This window comes from Falco punctatus (genome assembly GCF_963210335.1).
Source record: "Falco punctatus genome assembly, chromosome: 1".
Lineage (NCBI taxonomy): Eukaryota > Metazoa > Chordata > Aves > Falconiformes > Falconidae > Falco > Falco punctatus.
In genome coordinates this window covers 59,203,741-59,224,548 of record NC_137580.1, presented here as the reverse complement: position 1 = coordinate 59,224,548, position 20,808 = coordinate 59,203,741, and the positions used below count along the sequence as shown (strand labels likewise).

Genomic DNA, 20,808 nt, shown 5'->3' with positions numbered 1-20,808 from the left:
CTTTCTCCCTTTGTCCTCTTCCCTGCATGCTGCCATCACTTATTTTGTGCCTGCCTAACGCTTATGGTTCACATGAAACAATTCAGAGAGCTGTTCTGACTGAGTAACTACAAATAAAAACCCCAAACCAACAAAACTCAAAACCTCACACAGCTTCCTGGTTTGGCTGAGCAAACACTGACACAAGCTTCCCTGCCAGCTACATCTCCAGAGAGCTGCTGGAAAGAGTCAGAGAACTACAGTTCAGACTTCCATCAGCATATACTGCTGGGGGACTGCATCCCTAAGTACATGTGCAGGGGTAATGCTGTGCAGATACAAGGCTAAGTCTACCTCAGTACTGGTGGCTATTACGTTTTAGACCCTGCTTTTCTCCAGAGCTATTTCTCCTCTCAAAGATAAATGTGGTGTCTTTAGAAAGGGGACATTTTGCTAGCAGGGAACACTGAGGTCTCAGCTTTTGCGTGATCCCATATCGGTGCATTACTGTAGTACAGAAAAGTACCACCAATTGCCTCTTCAATGTGTCATAAATGTTCCTCCCACTCTGATATTAAAGAGTTCGAAATAGAAACTGGAAAATAAAGGGAAAGAATGAGTTGTTCTGCTCTTTCATGCTTGTAGAGACTGACTCCAAAAACATCCCAGTCTCATGATCTTCACTCTTTTAGATTTCCATTAGAAACCAATTCTGTAATTATTAGAGTCAACTTTTTAACATAAACCCATTTTAACACTAAAAAATTCACAAAGCATGCAAAGTAGGAATGAATTTGTTTTACCCAGGTATTGACCCTTAGTATAATCCCTTCAAGGACATCTGAGAATCACCTCCCAGAATAGTGTCCCAGGGAAATGACAAGTGCAGTGATAAGTTGCCTTTACTTAATTTTTTGTTTTAAAATAGATATGTGATTCCAGCTCTTTGCATCTCCCATTAATGTCCCCAGGGCAGCTAGAGATGAAAAACATAATTTGTATTTTGTAGTCATTCCAGAGATGCATTAATACTGTAAGAGAGGAAAATGGATCATAATCCTGAGCTGTATTTTTAGTGTCCTCTCTTTCATCTGTCATGCTGGAATGTGAGTTTTGGTTCTAACTCATGCCTGAATGGGGAATGTTGTCCATGCTGCAATATAACTCTGAGTTACAGCTGTGCTCTGACAGTGTGTCACTTCATTCCATTAACAAACCCATAAACACAGTCCTTGCAAGCTAGACAGGCAAAAGGGAGACTTTTTTAGCAGGGTAGTTGAAGGATTCTTTTGTATAAAGTAAACTTAGAGATCGTTTCTGTGCTCAGTCCAAAGATATATCCATATCACCTTCAGGGACTGCTGCACCTCAGGGCACTAACTCTAGCAAAACTTCACAGTCCTATTGTTACGACCCACCAGAGCCCCTCTGATGCCAATGACCTGCAAAGCCTCTCTGTTAGTAATCTTGCTCATTTCAAAGACATCATACAACGTTACCTTATAAAAAGCTCCCATTTGGTGTCATCATGGGTTCTGTAACCTATGAACTTACTGTAAAGTTCCTGATGAATTTTGAATACATGCTAATAATCTAACTAAAATCGTGTTAATTAAGGGCACAAGAAGTAATCATGGGAAGTATCAAGGCCCTGAGTGCACTAATAAGCTGTAACATCCCTGACCAGCCTTATCTAGGGACCTCTACCCGCACGCATGTGTCCACAAGCTTTATTTAAGATCACAGTTGAGGCTTTGGTCCCTGCCTGAGCTATGCTGGAGGAGTGCTGGTCTCTCACAACTGTGCCTGGTCACGAAGCATCTCGATCCAGCCCTCAATTTGCAGACGGATTTCCTGGCCTGCCCTTGGTCCTGCCTTTGCAAATGTGGACCTGCTGTGTGATCAGTGGATCTGATCCTGACCTACAGAATGACTTTCTTTCTCAGTCTCAGACCTGCCTTATCATCCAGGTATCACCTTATCTGTGCTTCTGGTTGGACCTGGCCAGCATCTGTCCTTCTTGCCTTGTGTAGATACTGTGTGACTGGGCCCTGGGCAGCAAAGCCTCTACGCTGCTGTGGGATCCCCCTTGGTGCTCCCCTTGCCTTCCTTCAGGGAGCAGCCCTGCCCTTGCTGCTGTCAGTCAAGAAGGTAATGATGTGGGACTAGACAGTTCTTGGCACATTAATTTTATGTAATTGTTCACCACATTGTCTGATTTCAGAAAGCCTCAGTATGCAGAGCAAAGAAAAGCATCTTTCTAGCTTCCAGTGATTCTGCAAGTGAATCCCTAACGCAGTTTGAGGACTGTGGTCAATTCACCAGTTATCATAGAAATATGTAGACTAGCCTAAATAGTAGTAGACTAGTAGTAGACTCTAGATGGTCAAACTTTCACACTTGACCCGGCAATCCATTGCATGCGTCACTATTCTATGAAATAGCAGCAAATGTTTGTGAAAAGTCTAAGTTAGCCTTGGCAGGAAGAAGTGCTAAGTAGCTTATAAGGAAGGAAAGGAAGAGGAAATAAGACAGTACATTATACTACAGGTGACAATTCTGCTTGCCCTAGACCTCACCAGCTGCTGAAAAGACAGTTGCTATGCAGTATCAGGAAGGAAATAAAGTATGTGATCATTAGAGGGGGAATGCAATGAAAACATCTGAAACAGAGGCAAGGGGGAGGACAAGTGGACAGTAAGGCAACCTAACCTTTCATGGAGACTAAAGAAAGACAGCATATGTGATGGAAGAAGTGAAGACCGGAGTATAAAAAGTTCTGGGATTACTGGAGCGAAAATGAAGTTAGTCATGATCAGGGCCAAGGACAAGAATGAAAAAGGAGACATAAAAGGAGAGTGGGACCTGGTATAAAAGGTTGAAGAGCTGCAGAGACAAATCCTGTTGAAGACTTCTCAGGATCATATACAAACTACAACATACCTACATACAGCATACATATTGAGGCATCTTTGCACTCTGGTAGTGTTTTTTTTTAAAAAGCAAACCGAAAAATGGCAAGCTGATGGCATTTAGTGCAAATTTGTAGTAAGTGATAAAATTGCAACAAGCAGTGAAAAGTCCTAGCTCACATACCTGAGAAGAGAGCTTTTGGAGCACAAAGGCTTAAGCAAGTTGCTAATAAGAGGGAGAAAGGCAAGAGCCGAGGTATCAAGAAAGGGTCAGATCACCAAAAGCCCTGAGCATGGTGCTAGTCTTATGTCTTCTGTTCTGTCAAGACATCGGGGACCATTTCAGAAAAGCTTTTCCCACTCCTCCACCCTGACCACAAGCCACTCGGGACACAGCGGGAATGGCCACTCCTAAGGTGGTTGTGGCTCCTATTGCTGTGCTGCTCAGCTGCAGTGTAAATTACAGAAAAGGTGAAACAACTCTAATTTCACCAAAACCTGTACTGAATCCTATAAAAAGATCCAGGCAAATAAACTGAAGAGAGCAAAGCTGCTCTTTGCTACAACCTTTTCCATCCTGGAAAACCCCGTTGTTCCCACAACAGACCTCACTACCCAGAAATAAGAAACCTGTTCTACACAGATCCGTGTCAATCCAAGCATGCTTTGTTTCTAAAAGTCTTACAATGGACATATGTTGCTTTGCTGTGCTTGGGCTTGAAGAGCTATTTACTGAAATCAGGGTGCTGCCGAGGTGAAGTCTCTAGGAGAAGGTGGACACTGAGAACCACTGCACCAAGGTGGTCCCACTGGAGTCAGGAAGGTGCTCAAAATGAGGCACTTACAAAGGAAATTGGGAGACTGACAAAAGCCAATTACAGAAATCAGGCTAATAAGGCAAAAGGAAAAAAATAAAATGCCCGGCATATAAAAATTGGATGTGACAGAGAGAAGATATCTTGGGAGCTCCTTGAAGCTGCAAGCGGGTAGACGGATCACTTTTATACTCTTGGTCTAGATTACTTCGTACAGAACTGCCCGATGCTGCAAATAAAGGGGTCCCATTTCATGGACAGGGACTTTCAAGAGGCTGAAGTTTGCTGAGAGACTTTTCCCTGGAAGAAGATCAGTGTTGTCACACTTGAGTCTTAAAGACCTGGCAGGTCTGATTCCAGGTCCTTTGAAATATTGCATTCAGCCCAAGTACAGGCACTCTACTGTACCCTCTGCACGAAAAATCTAATTCCCCGCTGCCTCTGCACATCAACCCAGAATGACAAACTTCTCACAGGGCACTACACAGGTGCCCTTTCAGGTATATCCTCACAATACTTGCTTAGTGTCAACTGTGACAAATAAAACAAATATAAAATCTTATAAAGTGCCAAATCATAGCCTCAGAACAGAAGCTTCTGGAGACTTCAGCGAAGCTCCACAAACACAACTTGTCTTGTAATAAGCACTTCTGTCTTCCAGCTCATAAAGTTAGACAGAAAGTTAATGAATACAGTTTTAACTTTGTAAACTCAAGAAGGGCAATATAAAAGTGGGAAAAGGAATTCCAGTCTCTCATAAGGCAGGGCGAGACAAATTGCAGTAGGAAACCTCCTACCTGGGAACTGCAAAACAACATGGATGAATAAATAGGTTGAAGCGTGCATACATCAGGATACCGAGCAAGTTATTTGCATCTGATGAGTCCAGGAGTAAGAAAGGATGGACAGGCAGATCTCTCAAGCTGCTTCCAACTCAGCTAGTCAATCTACACCATATGCAGATTACCTAAATTGCTCCTGGTACATCTGCATCACCCGGTTGGCGCAGTCTCCATTAGAGATTCAGGCATTAGCGCTGATCAGGCTTGTAAGCCAATACAGCACACAGTGAAATACTAGCTTAGGTCTTGGAAGCAATACAGATGTCTTATTTAGCCTAAACTCATTTATTTGCTTGCCTCTGCCTCCCTGAAGCAGAATCCTCCCTTAATATCTTTAAAAATAACAACATCCTCTCCCTCAAACAAAACAAAGAGTCCACATGAAACATCTACAGATAACAAATTAATGTACTTTACAGGTTGCTGAAGAAATATAGCTCTATTAAAGGGACGGGAGCACCCCTGAACTTTTGCTGCAAAATTTTATTAAGCTTCTATAAATATACGGTCCTTGTACATTCTTGAAGAGTTTGAAGCAAATGGTTTGAAACTACTTGGGATTTTGGTTATATAAATATACTACTAGTTATTGGTATTTGCTCTATTCTATTTCTATATGAGTAGTGGAAGGTATGGAAATATATCTGCTGTTAGACAACTTGTAAATAGCTACGTATATTATTTTACTTAGCCTATTTTACATTCAATTCATGAACATTTGAAATTATACTAAAGGCAAAAAAATATAATGGATAGAAGTCATGCTGCTGAAAACATAAAGGAGTGGCAAAACTAAGCTCCCCAAAGCAATCTAATGCACTGCACCGAACATCCATGTTTGTTGTAAGATGAGCAACATGACAAACACTACCTGCAAACTGGAAATGATTATCAAATCCCAACCACGTTTGCACCATGAAGCCTGACAGGACAAACAGAGTTTTGACTGAGTATTTCTACCAGGCTAAAACAGAAGAACCTCTCACAAATCACAGGCACAGAAAGAAATGTTCCACTTGAGAGGAGATGTGGGACCCTTCACGTTTGCTAATCCCCTGTGACTTAAATTGTATAGCCTGATTTATTCTACCACAGGCTTACATTTAATGACTTTATTAAATAGAAAAATTAATACGTTTAAAAATGCAAGTGTTTAACAGTCTCACAAGGGTCTGCTTCACCGTTAGAAGAACAGCAGAAGTTCACGTATCACTGTTTCTTGGGCACAGCACTGCACTTTCAGTTACTCTGAATGGGAAACCCCTGAGAGTGAGATGATGCCCTTTGTTTTGCTCTTGTTCATCAGTTTACTCCTAAGGCAAAAGGCACTGTAACTTCCTACAGTCTCAGCATCATGCACACAGGTAATGCAATGCAATAGCAGTCAGTCACAGCTCCATTTACAGTGTGGCTATGCTCAGTCTTGATTTTCTGAAAAGCTGGGACAGGCAAAAGAGGTGTACAAGATTGCACTGCAGAAACCAAAGATGGAACCTGGAACTTACAGAATTTCACAGAATGGAACAAAAAAATCTAGAAGCTTACAAAAAAAAATATTTTTTTTTTAAAAATCACATATTCACAGCTACGATTTTGCACCACTGAAAATACTGTGCAGTGTGATGTTTCTGATTTGGGCAGATTTCTTTCTTGGGCAGAGGGATTTGGTATGTTTTTTTGATGCCCTCAGATTTCTTAGTTACTTTCAGATACTCACTCCCCAGCGCAAACAGGTCCTTTTTTTCCAAAGAAGCAGGCTTTGACCAGAAGTCAACTAATCTATCTGAGACTTTCAGTCAGAAAGTGAAATAAGTATTACTGACCCAATTAGTTTGTGCATCTGGTCTTGGTTTTTTTGTTGTTGTTGGAGTGGTTTGTTTTTTTATTTTTGGTTTGGATTTTTGTTTGCTTGGTTTTTTGTTTTTCTTCTGTTCTGTTCCTAGTTAAGAGATTGCTGACGATAACTCTGCAGTTCCTTTCTCCCACCATTTCTACACAAAATTCTCATGCTGTCTTTCTGTCATCCTCTCTTGCCACTGGAATATGATCTGATTTCCAGGTGCCTCTCTCCCCTCTCTTCCTTCTTCTACTATACATTCAAATCAGATCAGAATAAAAGCAGCCTGTTTGTTGACCCCAATTACAATGCAAAAAGTATCCCTTTTTGATTGATTTGAGACACTGAAAGAGGATGTGTCTGTCCTGACCCAGAGATAGCACCTCAGAGGGAAAAGTACACAAGAAAGTATCTGTAGCAGCCAGTTCAAGTTTTCCTTTTCCCAGTTTTAAAAACACATCTGCCATTAATACCTCTGCTCAGGTGATCGCCATGGAGTTCTGTTAAATCACTGAGCCGGATTCAAATTCATTTCTGCTTCACCCTGGGATTTCTTTTTTTGCAGACCGGCACACGTACCCAATAAGTGACGCATGCAAGAAGCGAGACCTTGAGGTCTATGGCAGCAGGTGTCACATTCGAAGGAGGGACTGAGATGCACATGCTTCCTAAAAAGCAGTGTACAACTTGATACCACTCAGCAGAAGCCGAATTTAAATTTAATTCCGTTAGAAGCAGGGAGGACAAGCCTTGTGTTCGCATGGGCTGGCAGCAGCCCCGCGTGCGCTTACCTCAGACCACCGCTTGGCTCTTCGTCAGAGGAGAAGGTGCCATTGCAGACGTTGCCGAAGGAGTGGCTGGGCTTCAGTTTGGCTTCCTCGCAGTCTGAAACGGGCTCTCTTTTCTTCCTCTTGCCGAAGAGCTTCTTGAAAGGCTGGAATTTGCCTGCTTTTTTCTTGTCTGTGGATTACAAGACAAACAGGCGCAGGGCTGAGGGACGCGGCTCGCGAGCATGCACCGCAGCAGCAGGTTCAAAGGAAGAATGAGGTCAAAGAGCAAGTCACCAGCCTGAAGCAGCCCGGCGCTTGCAATGTAAATGCAGGGCTGCCACTTGCTGTTGACACGTCATACTGACACAGCAAAGGTAAGAGCATTAAAACATCTGCTCGTGGGTTTAAGGATCTGCTTGGAGGTGTCAGTGCAAGCCAAATGTTTGGATGAAGAGAAAGGATAATTTTCCAGAGCCAGAATATAATGCTGAGGTTCATTTTTTGGCTTTATACCACACACTTCTGACCTTTTCACCAAAAGACAAGCACTGCTTTGGTCACCCCACTTTGGTAGGTGCTGGATCCGTTGCCTTGAATTAAAAGCATTTGAACACAACCAGCTGTATTTCACTTATGTAGCCTCATAAACAGACAAGTCAATTTACATATGAACAAAGAGAACAGGATAAAGTTCTGTTGGTTTGCTGGTGGGTTACTTCAATAAACATCCAGCTTTATATCAGCAAAGTCAATACATTGTTCTGACTTTTTTTTTCCCCCAAGTAACTGAGATCAGAATTTGACCAAGCATTTCTTCCTTGAGACACTTAAATTTTAAAAGCTCCGCCAAAAAAAGCACAGCAAAAAGACAAAACAGACATGAGACAGGAACAAAAAATAAAAGTTAACCAGAAAAAAAACATTAACTTTTTTTTCCACCAAAGGCTGAAGAAAATAAAAGTAGCGTCAAACTACTTTCCCCACATCTACTGAAAAGTACCAAGAGTTTCCTGTTAACTATTGCCAAGAAAGGGTTTTCTGAGGGCTGTGATGCACCAAAGAATTTCTAAAACACCATAACTGTCAAAGAACTTAATTTCTTTTCTGCTTCTACTTAATTTTTGCATTGAATCTACTGAAAACTGGCTTTTTTTTTTAAGAAAAGAACCACACAACTTTTCTCTTCCTATCACAACCCAGTTTGAGAAGCATCATATTGTACTGGTGACAAATATCTTCATAAGCTATTTAAATCCCTGTATGTGCTTTTCTTGCAGGCTGTGTGCATACACACCGCCTCAGCACGCTCTACTCTTCTACGAGCCGTTGCTGAGCTGAAAGCAGAAATTTTGGTTGCAAAGTACGTAGAGGCCTGTGTAGGAACATTTGCCCAGGAAACATGAAAAACCTTCTGTAGGCCAACAGTACTTTTTAATACCACATCAGGTTTTACACTCTACTCTGCTATAGCTGTATATAGCAAGGCCACATCGGGGTAACACCTCTTTGTAGTTGCTAGAGGCATAACTACAGGGTAGTTAGAGAGAGAAAATGTACCCAAGCACAACGTGATCTGGCTGCTTCCAGTGACAAGTGGTTTCCAAACTAGCATGGTGCCAATGAGCCCGAATTGAACCCAGGGGTGGAATCAAACTTACACAAAGAGCCAGAAAGCTACATTTTGTGAATCCATCTGTACCTGATTGTGGATGAAGTAGAAAACCTAGCCTGAAATTATAATGTCAAAGATGCAACAGATAGCAATTCTGCATTTCCTTTACAGATCCCTGAGAAGTTTACACCGCTGTCATTCTTCTCATTGGGCTGTCAAGATACACAGCATTTCTGCTACTTCATTAAGACAACCAGGCATCCCAGTAGCAGCATGAAAATAAAAAGCTGAATTATGAACCTCAAATTCAGGCCCAGCATTAGACTTTTTTGATCCAGATCACTGACCCACAATGAGCAGATAAGAAAATCAACAACCACGGAGACAGCAGTTTTACCAGCACAGAAGAAAAAGGGGTACAGGGGTCTGCGCTCCCTGTCCCCTAGCTCTGCTATCTATAAGCTGACCAACTTGCATCTCCAGCCACACCAATTGCTTGCTGCTCAATTCTGACTTTAGAGAAATATGTTTTTACACAAAGCCCCCAACAGACAGTCAGGCAGTCGTGCAGAGAAAGAGAGGAATTATTGCTCTAGGCCACAGCTGCCCCAACACTTCATGCACTTCAGAGACTGCCTGTAAAAACTCATAAATCAAACGACAGAGCATACAGGAGAGAAAGCATCAGTACCAGACACAAGACTGGGTGAAAGAGCTGTTTCTCCACAGTTCCCACCTTGCCTTCTTCCTCAGTCTTCTTTGAAAAGGAAGGCTGCGTGATGCCATTTCTGCTGGTTAATCCAATTTACTGCATAAATCAATTCAACTACAGCTTTTTAAAAAAAGGTTCTCACTGTGTCATTCATCCACACTACTCTTGCCTCCTCCTCTTTTGGAGGTCCTCAGATATAACTGTGAATTACCTCAACTCAAAATCTACTGCACTGATTCACCAACTATGAATCTAGGTGTTGGACAAATAAGACAGGTCAACACAGCTGTCATTTCATCAAAATGGGTGAGAGCCAACATGGTTATCTCCAGCCAAGATCTGCTTTTCTCCATGTGATTTAATATACCCCTTAGCTGTTTCCCCGCTCCATACCCCATCATCACAGTTGTCACATTACTAAGTGTGAATTCTTTAAATCAGGCTTCGTGACTCATTGCAAAACCGATGAACAACCGTCCCTGTACAGGCTGTACACGCTATTCCACATCCTACCAGTGCAGAGAAAAGGAGCAGCCAGCCCTTCCAGGTTTCTAAGGAGGCAATGCCTGACCACTAAGACAAAAAATCTATTTATGTAAATTTTTTGCAAGATGTTATGGAGGAAGATGTGGGATGATATCACCTACAGGGTAAAATGCTTCCTATAGCAGTAAAACAAGTACAAAAAGGAACCCAAACATTGGCAATAGAACAGACAATGCCCTGCACAGAAGCTTTTTGAGTCTCTAATGCTAGAGCTCAAACATGACTCATCCCTCCTGTCTGTCTATACTGCTGAAAGAAAAAAAAATAGGATAGGATAGGCTGAAGGCTGGAGCACCCAGTGCTGTCAACTTGTGTCAAGGACAATTGCTGAGATAGCCAGGAAGCAAGTCTGCTTACATGGGCCATTTGCTTCTCTCCTTAATCACTCAAATGGGAACCCTACAGATCCAGCCCCAGGAGAACACGGGGAATCAGCAATTAAAGTTTTTTCCTGTCTGTTTGGCAAGCCTCTCTTTTTCAAATCGCTGTAAACAGTTACCAGGAAATCAGTATTGAATCACAGAAAAACATGAGGTGTGAAGGCGACAGATAAACAAGGTTGGATACGCTAGCTAGAATAACACAGCACATATGGTAAACGCTCCCTTCTCAGCTTATTCCAGAAGAGTAGCTGAGCAGATTAGAATAATCTTTAACCTGTCATGTAATTTGTCAGCTGCATAAAGACATGCAGTGCCTAACACAGAGCCAGTTAAAGTGGAGAGCATCGGCATCGTGAAGGCAGCACATGGTCCCTCCACTCCCAATGACAGCGGGGAGACCGATAGGAGCAGCTACTCCTCTCACACTCTCTTTCACTCTAGGGTGCTCCCCAAGAAAGATAAAAGGTGGGTGCAATGGGCTTCATTGCTGATAAATCAGGCACAGCCTTCGGACTCCAGCTGGCAAAGTCTTAGCAACACACCAGCTGACGAATTCCCATAAAATAGCTTGCAGTTAAATTGCTCAAATGTCACCCAAATCCATATGGATTCCTAGGCTGTAATGCCTTCAAAAACTGCACAAAACCCTCAACAGAAGCACAGGTCAAATAAAGATTTAACTATTACGCTTACATAGGGAAGAGATCTAAATGACTGGAAAGAAAGTGAGTAATGTATCCTAAGCAACAGGCACAATGTGGGTGTGTGTGAGGCTATGCTGCTGGATGGGACCACACCACTGGAAACATCTGAAAAATAATTTTCAAGCAAAGCAAGCTTCACACAAGAAACAGAAAGTCTCAAATAATTATCAAAGAGACACCTAAATATCTAACTAGGTTTTGGTTCCTTGCAGCTTTTACTCCTTGCTGGGGTGCTGGGGGCACTCACAGTTGCGTGGGTGAGAAAACCTGCAGGGAGAAACCTCTCCAAGCAGAGATGACCAAGAAAATGCTGGTGGGTAGGAAGATGATCGTTGAGGGAAAAAATAAATAAAAGCAGGATTTATAGTGACTTCTTAAAGTTGAAGTTACATTTGGCCAAGATTGTTCAAACCTCAGGTTTTCAATGGGATTTGCGGAGATTTAACAGACATTTGCTCATTATGTAAAATGCAGCACCCGTCTGTATTACTGTATTATCTGTAGTATGAGATATTGCACAGGAGTTGTCTGCAAAATAATGTGTTCCTTGTTAGTGAATTTAATGAGTATAAAATATGGTGTAATAGGCTAGATTAATGAGGATATAGAAATTCCTGTTTGATTTAATAATTCATAAAGAATTTAGAGAATGGAAATCCACAACGCACACAGCATTAAGAACTGCATGGCAGGGAGAGGGCAGGCGGGTTACTGGGCTGCAGGCACAATACAGCAGCCAAGTCAGAAAAGGGAATTAAAGAACACTGTTAAGAGGGTAAATTGACTGACATCTCTAATCACATCTCTACAGCAGAAAAAGGCTGTTATGATGTACATTGCCAGTATCAGTAATAAAACACTCTGCCTTGATTTTAAGCTAATAGTATGCTTATTCATGCTCTTTTTAAAATAACAGGATAGCCACTACCACTGCTCTGTTGAGCCCTGGACTGGCCATGCATTTGCACAAACTTCTTTGCTATTCAGCTCCTCACCAAAAAAAGCCGTTCTGGCTCCCCCTGCCCAGTCTGTTCTCATAGGGCAGAGCTTACCCAGTAAACTGGGATCCGCACTTGCCTCCAGCTTTCCCACCCACTCCACATCTTAGTATATCTATTTCTGTGAGTCCCCAGAGATGTTCAGTTATTACTGATACATTTATGTTCAGAGCTGGGAGCAATGCTCCCCAGAGAGGTGTCTCCACTCCTCCAGGAAAGGGAAACAAATTGTTTGGGAGTGAGAAGGAAGGCAAACTTTGCTCTGCCTAACCGCATTCCCACAATTCAGAATAGGTGTGAGCTCCTGTAGCTATTGTAGCTCATCAGATTTCACAGGGGAAGTTGGTCTCTGAACATTTTCTGCCTCCATGACCCGCCCTCAGTCCATTGCCCTCCCTTCCATAGGCAGCTAAAAAGAAAGCTGGGGCTGATAGATGGACATGGGGCAGATACACAAAGGAGGCACAAACACCAAAGAACCTAAGGAAACATTTAACATAACAACAAAGATTGATATTAAAAAAGATTGATGCTCAGATTCAATAACGTAACCTCCCAGCAATGAGTTCAACTGTGTGAGACAGTTAGTGACAGCACATAACGCTCGTAAGGTAGGCAGTATGCAATAGTCCCATGCTGACAGAGATAAGACGAAATAATATGACCAGAGATGAAATCGATACCTGAGAAACAGTAAATGAAAACAAGATAGAGAGAGATCAAGGGCAACAAATTGGTGCAGCCACAATAGCCTCATGAAACACCTAGGCAAAGCAAAGGAAAAATAGCATGCCAATGCTTGCCTGTTTTTCCAAGGGTATCAAGTGATCTTATAAGAGATACAATTTCTTGCAAACCTTGTCCCACAGAGATGATGAGGCATTCTTGGATTACCTGATATAAACTAGTAATACTACCTAAAGTATCCATAACACAGCCAGAACCAATCTTACTTTTCAGAAATGTCTATTTTCCCTTGCCACCTGCAGAAGCAAAAACATTTCCATAAACAACAGCCCATTTTCTGATTTTTCTTTCTCCCAAAGACTGTACCTTTCAAAGAAACCATACATAGCTGAGACAGTCAGCTTTTAGGAAATATATATGAATCAGTATAGTAGAGTTTATTGATGTTCGGACACCATATAATATGCTTTTATCATCCAGAGCAAGGCAAGAACTATTTCAACACTTCTCTTGACACAACAAGGAAGTAACAGGGAAAGTAAAACCTTATTTTACTCACTTGAAGGCAAAAGGACTTAACCTCCGCTGAATGAGGATTAGTACGGTGGTCTTTAGTGGCAGGAAAGGGATATTCATGGAGACAAGGAGTAAAAGGCAGTTTTAAAGCATTTAGGTGACATTAAACAGAAGAACCAGAGCCAGGTAAATACCTCTCCCATCCCATCTTCAGTCTCATTTACTTGGGCAAGAGTCTCACCTTCCTTCCTTTCTGAGATCCCGCTTTCCTCTTTTTCCCGTCTATGAATTAAAGCCTTCCCAGCCATTCTTAGTATTTCTGTGCCTGTTATTTTTATTAAGTATCACAATGAGTGGTCCTAGAGGTCATAAAGCCTCATGTTCCTTACCCAACCCTTCTTTTCAACACCAACATCCTGCCTCCCTAATCCATCCCACTGCCAGCCTTGGGCAGCACCTTTGGCATGGGGAAGGCACCGCTCTCTGAAAAACACAGCCAAACCAAGAGCAGGCACGTCACTTTAGGAACACATGGGATAGGCTAGGGATAGTGGGGACTCCCGGCAGGGAAGACAGTATGGGAAAGTCAGTACAAACTTCAGCAGCAAACCTTATTGTAGCCAGGGAGTGTCTCCTTTCCCAGCTTCCAGGGGGAAGGTGACACAGAAAATAGTTTAAAACAACTTGGGATATGCATCTTGAGCACAGTGACAGCACCTCGCAAAGTTCATACATATAAGGACATTTGCGAAAGGGTTAAGTAAACGTGAAAGATATTACTGAGGTGCTGGGCTGCATTGCAGAACATATGGGCTAAAACAAAACCTGCTTATAATAGCTCTGGGCTCAGTGATGCATGTGAGACTTTCAGAAAGGAAGAGACTGCAATAGCTTCTGATTCACCAACAAAACATTCACCCATTATGTAACAGAAGGGAGAAAGTTTTATTTTACTAGGGCAAGACTTATTAACTCAAGTTATTCATGATGGAAGACCCTTTTGGTATGCCGGGGTTTATCTCAGTTTTCCAGATCTGCATTAAACACTTCAGGTCAATGCAGTAAAGAGATGTTCGCTTATTATTCCCTTCTCTGAGTAAAAAAAATTGTATAACATGGGATTCCCTCAGCAGATTTGTTTCTTACATGGCACAATTCCTGCTTGAAAGCATTTAAAACCTGAACTACTGGCTAGGCCGCAGATGGAAGGCCAAACCTCCCAGAGGCAAAGTGACTTGCCTGAGGCCCCACGGCAGAGCAGTCCAAAGTCCAAGGAACGCAACTTGACGTGGCCAAACGCCTCGAGCTGCCCCTCCCCGTGGCACAGGCTGCCGACAGACAAGGATTCTGCACCCAAATCACTTCTACTAAGATTATTCTTGCAGGGGATTGTGTTACATGAACTGTTTTTTCTGCCCCTCCAGCCCCTAGAAGAATTCCTGTGTTGAACAGGTCAGTGCTTTTGGATCATACCACCTCCCGCTTTTTCGCCAGTGAGAGAAGGAGCAATCATTCTCACAGAAACTACTGGCTTACCATAGAAAATGTTAATTTTCATGAGGCGAGCGCGAAACTCATAGAGCAAACCTCTTCAGCGATTAAGGCTCAAGTGCTAACAGCATGCTGCTGACATCTATCGATAAGACAAAGTTGAGAAGTATCCTGAACTCAGAGGAGAGTCAGAGCGTTACGCCAGAAAGACTGGATGGCTGGAGAACTGGGATAACAGAAATGAGAGGCGATGTTGAAATATTACGTACATATTCATTTAGGGCATATTGCTGAGACATTCTTCCAGTAAATTGGCCTCAAACAGCTAGAAATGGGCAAGAAGACAGACCTGGCCACACCAGCTGGTCACAGGATAGTTATAAGCCAGAACTGTGTTGCAGCTATAAAAAAAGTAAATGTCATCCTATGGAAGGGGGTTGTGAAGCTGATAGGGGTTACTACCTGAGCAAGGGGAAGGAGACCCAGCTGGCTAAATACATCACCAGGTGCTAACAAACCAGGGCTGAGATCAAGCAGGTACCTCCAATGTATTTTGGATTGGGATTCGGAACTTTTTCCTTCTTTTATAAGGGAACAAACAAACTAATACATTGCTGAGGTGTTTTGTTTCTTTCCTGAATGTCACATAAGGGCAGTCTTATTGGATAAAAATTTCTTGTTGTGGTGCAAAACCAGACAGAGTCTCTGCTTTTACTGCCTGACAGACTGAAACCGGCAAAGACATACTGTGACATACAGCAGCCGCAGGCACTAAAACTAGCAATTTATGGAGCACTTTCAAAGCGGTGTCACTACTCAGAACAATAATAACCAATTAATGCAGAAAATCAGCAGATAAAAATGTTTTTTTGATTCATTGTGACTGGTGCCCTGGTTTTGGCTGGGGTGGGTGCGTGGCTGTGTGGTGTTTAGCTGCCTGCTGGGTGAAACCATGACAACTAGCAAGCGTCAAAGAATGGCTTCAAGTGATTTTTTTCATTTTTCAGTTTCCATTTAATATACTTTTACAATGACAAATAAATAGATGAATATTACCTTTAAAATTCACATGAACTGATAAAATGTTTTGGATAAATTAGATTAAATGAAGAGTCCATTTTTCATTTTACAAACTTAGTCCGCAGTCATAAGGGATGTTTCATTGGTGGAGGGTTTTTTTGGAAACTATCAATATACCTTTTGAGTTAGAGCAGTTCCACAGATCACAAGGAAAGCTACCATGTGTCTTCTGTGATGTAAAAATACATTTTTAAAAGTTCAGGCATAGTTCTACATGTAACTCTAAACAGGGAGTGGGGGGAACCCCAAACCGATTACTTTATGCCTGTGTGTTGTCTTTCAAAGTTCTAGAGAACTATAAAGTGATATAGAAAAGCCAAGAGTAAAAGGGGTCTTATTCCAAGCAAATTACCAACCACTGCAGTAGAAACTCTATTTTAATAATTTCCTCATTAAATTTTATAAAGTGAAAGCTGAACAGGAGGCAGCAAAACCACCTCCCCTCCCCAAATTTAGGAGGCTGATATCTCAGAACCAGCTCTAAATTTTGCAATGAGTCACAAAAACCCCATAACTGAGTAACCTGGAAGCCAAGTCTAAGCTAAACTCAGGCCGAATGTGTCTAAAAACTAAAATACTTCTGACCATCTCTGATTTCACAGAATTAAAATCATGCTGTTGTGGTTTACAGCTGGGTAGCAAAATAAAGAAAATAAACTATTTCTTAAGAAAAGAGCTGCAAGAACCATGGCATTCAGGAATTTGCCAGCCAATTCTGGTAAAAAGATCAAGACCAAAGTGAATGCTTGCACGGTGATAACCAGAGTGAAGTAGGGAGCTGGGAAGGTTTTTGTTTTGTTTAGGCTTTTTTTTTTTTCCTGAAGGAAGTCAAACCTCAGACACCTTAGCCTATTGGGCAAGGTGTTCAGAAGGAATCATGGCACTCATTTCCCAGACTGGCATATCACCAAAACATCATGGGAAATAACATTAGCCAGCAGCACAGGAGGTAAAGAACCTACTCTTGTGTTCCCCTCCAAAGCCTGGAAATGCCATTGCCCCTGGAAGGAGCCACCGCTTCTCCTGGAGCTCTGCAGAGCCAGGGCAGGAGGACACCTTCACCTCCTCACTGCTCCTTCCCCACCTTTCTGCTGCATGCTCTCCTTTCCCAACCACTCCTCCAGGCTCACTTACCTCTTCTGATAAGCAAATCCTTTTTGCATAAATTGACAATAACGGTGACCAGATTAAGACTAGGGACAGCTGGCCTGAGTCTGTGAGTTTGCCTATACATCCAACACCTGTTTTTTCACTGCCCGACCAGCTTTCACTACTTACACAGGCCCAGATTATCCCACTCTTCAAGAAGCAGGCGCTGCATGGAGACATTCTCTGTTCTATCCAGGGATGAGGCTTGCATCCTTGGCATGCAACCAGGAGACCCAGCCGCAAGTCCTCAGAACACTGAAATATGCCAGACCTGGCTAGATCTTCACAACAAGATAGAGAGACTTCTCCTCTATTCACAGGTGGCTTACAGCTCCTGTTCCTCTGCATCTTCAGCGTCACAGCCTCCCCTCCGTGCCGCACAGAGAACAGCACCATACCGCGCTTTTACCTCCCCCGCTGACACATTGGTATTCCAGTCTGCAGGGGATCTCCCTCCCGAGTGCCAAGGATAGATGGCCATTCCCACCTTTTTCTGAAATTGGCAGGTTTTGTAACGCAGGCTACTATCAGCTTAAGGATGAAATTGGTATCTCAGTATTGACTTGAATGCTCTCAAGAGAAAAGCTCCACCTGAGCCAGCGCTTAACCAACACTGCTACCAGCAATTTCAGAAACAAGATTTTGAAAAAATCTTGAACAAGCTGACCTTAAGGACAAAACTGCAAATTTGATCATTAGCATTAATCTCTATATTAGTATTGTATTTCAAACTCCAAAGCATTTTACAGCCCTTACCTAATTGTTCCTCATTCACCTATCCCTATACGGCAAGCAGGCAACAGGCTGAAGCCCAGATCCAAATCTTGAACCATTTTTGCACAGAGCAGAGTCAGAGACAGGACAGGAGACTTTTCCACATCTGCACTGGAGCCCTCAGCCTGGGTTGCCTTCACCACCCAGGCCAAGCACTGACACAAGCATTGCGTAAGACATCCTTATTATAGGAAGATGACTGTAAATCTTTGGGCTGAAATTCTGGCAATTTTCTCAAACACTAGATCTGCTTTAGAAAAGGAGCTTAAAATTGACTCAATTCCTCATCTTGTCAGCAACATGATAAAAGATACAGAATATAAAGATATTTCCCTTTGTTATTTATTAAAAACAAGTAAAAAGTCAGAACACACACCAAAATTTGTATATTTTCAGTGAAGCTCTTGCTATTTGCAGGCAACTGAAGAATTGAGGCAATCATTGTTTGCCTTTGTTTTCCAGAATTACAACAGAGAAACAGGACGTCACTTGAAACACTTATCTGACTGGAAAACTCAGAGAAATCTGCTGAAATTTGACAGCTTAGACTTGCCTAAAAATATCTAAGAAATAAAAACCTCTCGTATGTTTTTCTTCTGATGTTTGCAAAACTAACAATATTCACTTCATAAAACACTCAAATAGGTGTCTGTTGTCATCAAATTTATTTGGCTAACTCTGAGTATATTTTTTAACACAAAACACTATTAAGTTGAAGCAGTGTCATTTTAAATGTCAGCCAAGTAAGGTACCTGCATGAACACTGCAAACAGAACTATCACGAAAGGGTTCTTTGTAAGGTCTCTACCATTAAAATGGGAAACCCCAAGCTACTACTGTGATGCTAAGTGAAATCTCCCCCTACCCATTCTCTTTTATGATGACAGAAGAAAATTAATTACTCATGAAGAGGCAAATTCAGAGAGGAGAAGCAGCCATAAAGAAATGATACTCAAGCATTTGTAAACCTAAACATTTTAGAAATATCAAAAGAATTCAAATATAAAAAGGCCTTTGCACAAATGAACAACTCTTTCTACCCCTGAACTAGGCCAACCAAACATTTTCTTTTAAAACATCTTCTTTCCTTTAGACAGTGGGAACAATGAGAAAAAAACTATTTCCTATTTTCATGCTGTTTCATTTCCAGGCGAGGATTTGCCATGCCAGGATGTGACTGATGATGCTTATTCACACACTACCTCACTGCGCTGGGATAACGAAGCACTATTGCCACTAAACTGGTGAAAAGCATCAAATCTAGCCACAAGTCAGACACAATAAAACTTCACAGAGAAAGGAAATGGCGCTTTCTCGCCAACATCACTTGCTCACACTGGAATTTATTTACCATTTACTATGTCCCAGAATGAAACATAATGGAGGGGACTCAGGTGGCCAGGCAAAGTATGAGATTTCCTGCGCTAGTGAGGATGATTAAACAGAACTAGCACCAAGGGAAATTAATGCATTGTAGATTCTAGGATATAACATCAACTTGATCCCTAGAATGAAAAATATTCAAGTCTGCAGCTTACAAGCCTTGGAAGGACGTTGGGAGCACAGGCTATGTCTGTCATACTCTGCGGGGGTACAGCAGCCATAAAAGCCCAGGGGACCAGCCAAGCGCAACATCTCTTGACACAGCATCATTCCAGAAAACGTCACTTGTACAGGGTGCCTTCTGGCAGATCAGGTACCCTCCAGCTGTTCCAGTTATAGCAACAAGAGCAAGAAACAGAAATTCTGCTCCTGGTACTGATCAATGCCAAAGTCTGACTGTCAAGCATGGATGGAAGCTTTTCCAAGCATTTCAGCAGCTCTGAACACTTGTTTCCCAGGTGCCAAAGCACATTTTGGACCCCTGCAAGCAGCTTGTTACAGGAATTGGTACCCTGCCTGCCCAGTTAAGGGAAGTCACAACGAGATCCAGGGGAAGCCTGTGGTGACCATACTGTATGTTGCCCCCTTCCCCAGCTGTTCCTCTGACACCGTAGGCTTCCTGCCACCCTGCATAAACAAGCTCCCAACTGATACCTCTGCTCCACTTGTAAAACTGAAGGCTCAAGAGCAATCACTGTAAAACAAATTGCAGAGAGCAAATGGGGGAAAGGGGTGGGAGCAGAGGTGAGAGGTGAGTACTCATCTAGTTTTAACCTTTTTTACTTCCCTCATACCTATTCTTAAATTATCTAGACTGCAAGCATTCAGTAGCTGAAACAGTTTTTCCGTCTGTGTAAAGCACCACCCAGGGTAACAGCAGCACATGCAAGTTTGAAAGAATTCTAACAGTAAAAAAATATTAAACAAGCTGAAAGAAAAGTTCATAAAAATGATCAGTTTCCATTATGTGACTAACCAGCCTCAAGAGATGCCCACATCTCTGTCCTTGACACATTTTGAAGCTGAGATACTGCAAAGCATCTCAAAGCAAATCCAGGCTGCACTTCTTCAAGCCTTCCTCATATGATCATTTCTGAAAGAGCTGTCGAGTGTGAGTATGGAAACAACAGTGGCTTCATATGGTGGGCAGTCTTTTTAGTCATGGCCTAGAGAGGGGCAAAATCAACATTTATAGCCGAAAGTCCTAGGTGAAGAGAATAGTCATTCCACTGCCCTGTGTTGGCCCTCTGTCAGAGCCCCAGATCCCAATACCAGGTTTTCTATGGCATTTTCAGAAAAATCCTGATGCTCTAAATGATTGTGCTAACCTTGATACTTCTTTAAACAGCAGAGCTAAAGCCCAAAAGCCATATGTGCAGTAAGCCCCATCCAGGGCAGTCAGAGGAAAGAACCATTTAAATTCATGTATAAGAAATGACAGCGCTGTCAGTTATACAAAGGTAACTTTTCACAATATACAAAGTAAGCTCAGGCTTCTCCCACACCTTCATCCCCAATTCTTCACTATTTAAAACTAAGTCTTATGTTTTGCCTGGAAGAAAGAAAAATGCCAGTCGCCACTTATAGGGCAGGAATGCATTGTAATGCCAATGCAGAG

General features: G+C 42.2%; 1 protein-coding gene across 3 annotated transcripts in view; it reads right to left on the bottom strand.

Annotated features, from left to right (window-relative positions):
* CRACD (capping protein inhibiting regulator of actin dynamics) overlaps nucleotides 1–20,808 on the bottom strand; it is a 131,337-nt gene that overhangs the window by 31,165 nt on the left and 79,364 nt on the right. For all 3 annotated transcript variants that reach the window (XM_080385522.1, XM_080385523.1, XM_080385524.1), the window contains exon 3: nucleotides 7,177–7,345. In XM_080385522.1, coding sequence (XP_080241648.1) covers nucleotides 7,177–7,345 — 169 coding nt within the window. The remainder of the gene's footprint in view (nucleotides 1–7,176; nucleotides 7,346–20,808) is intronic.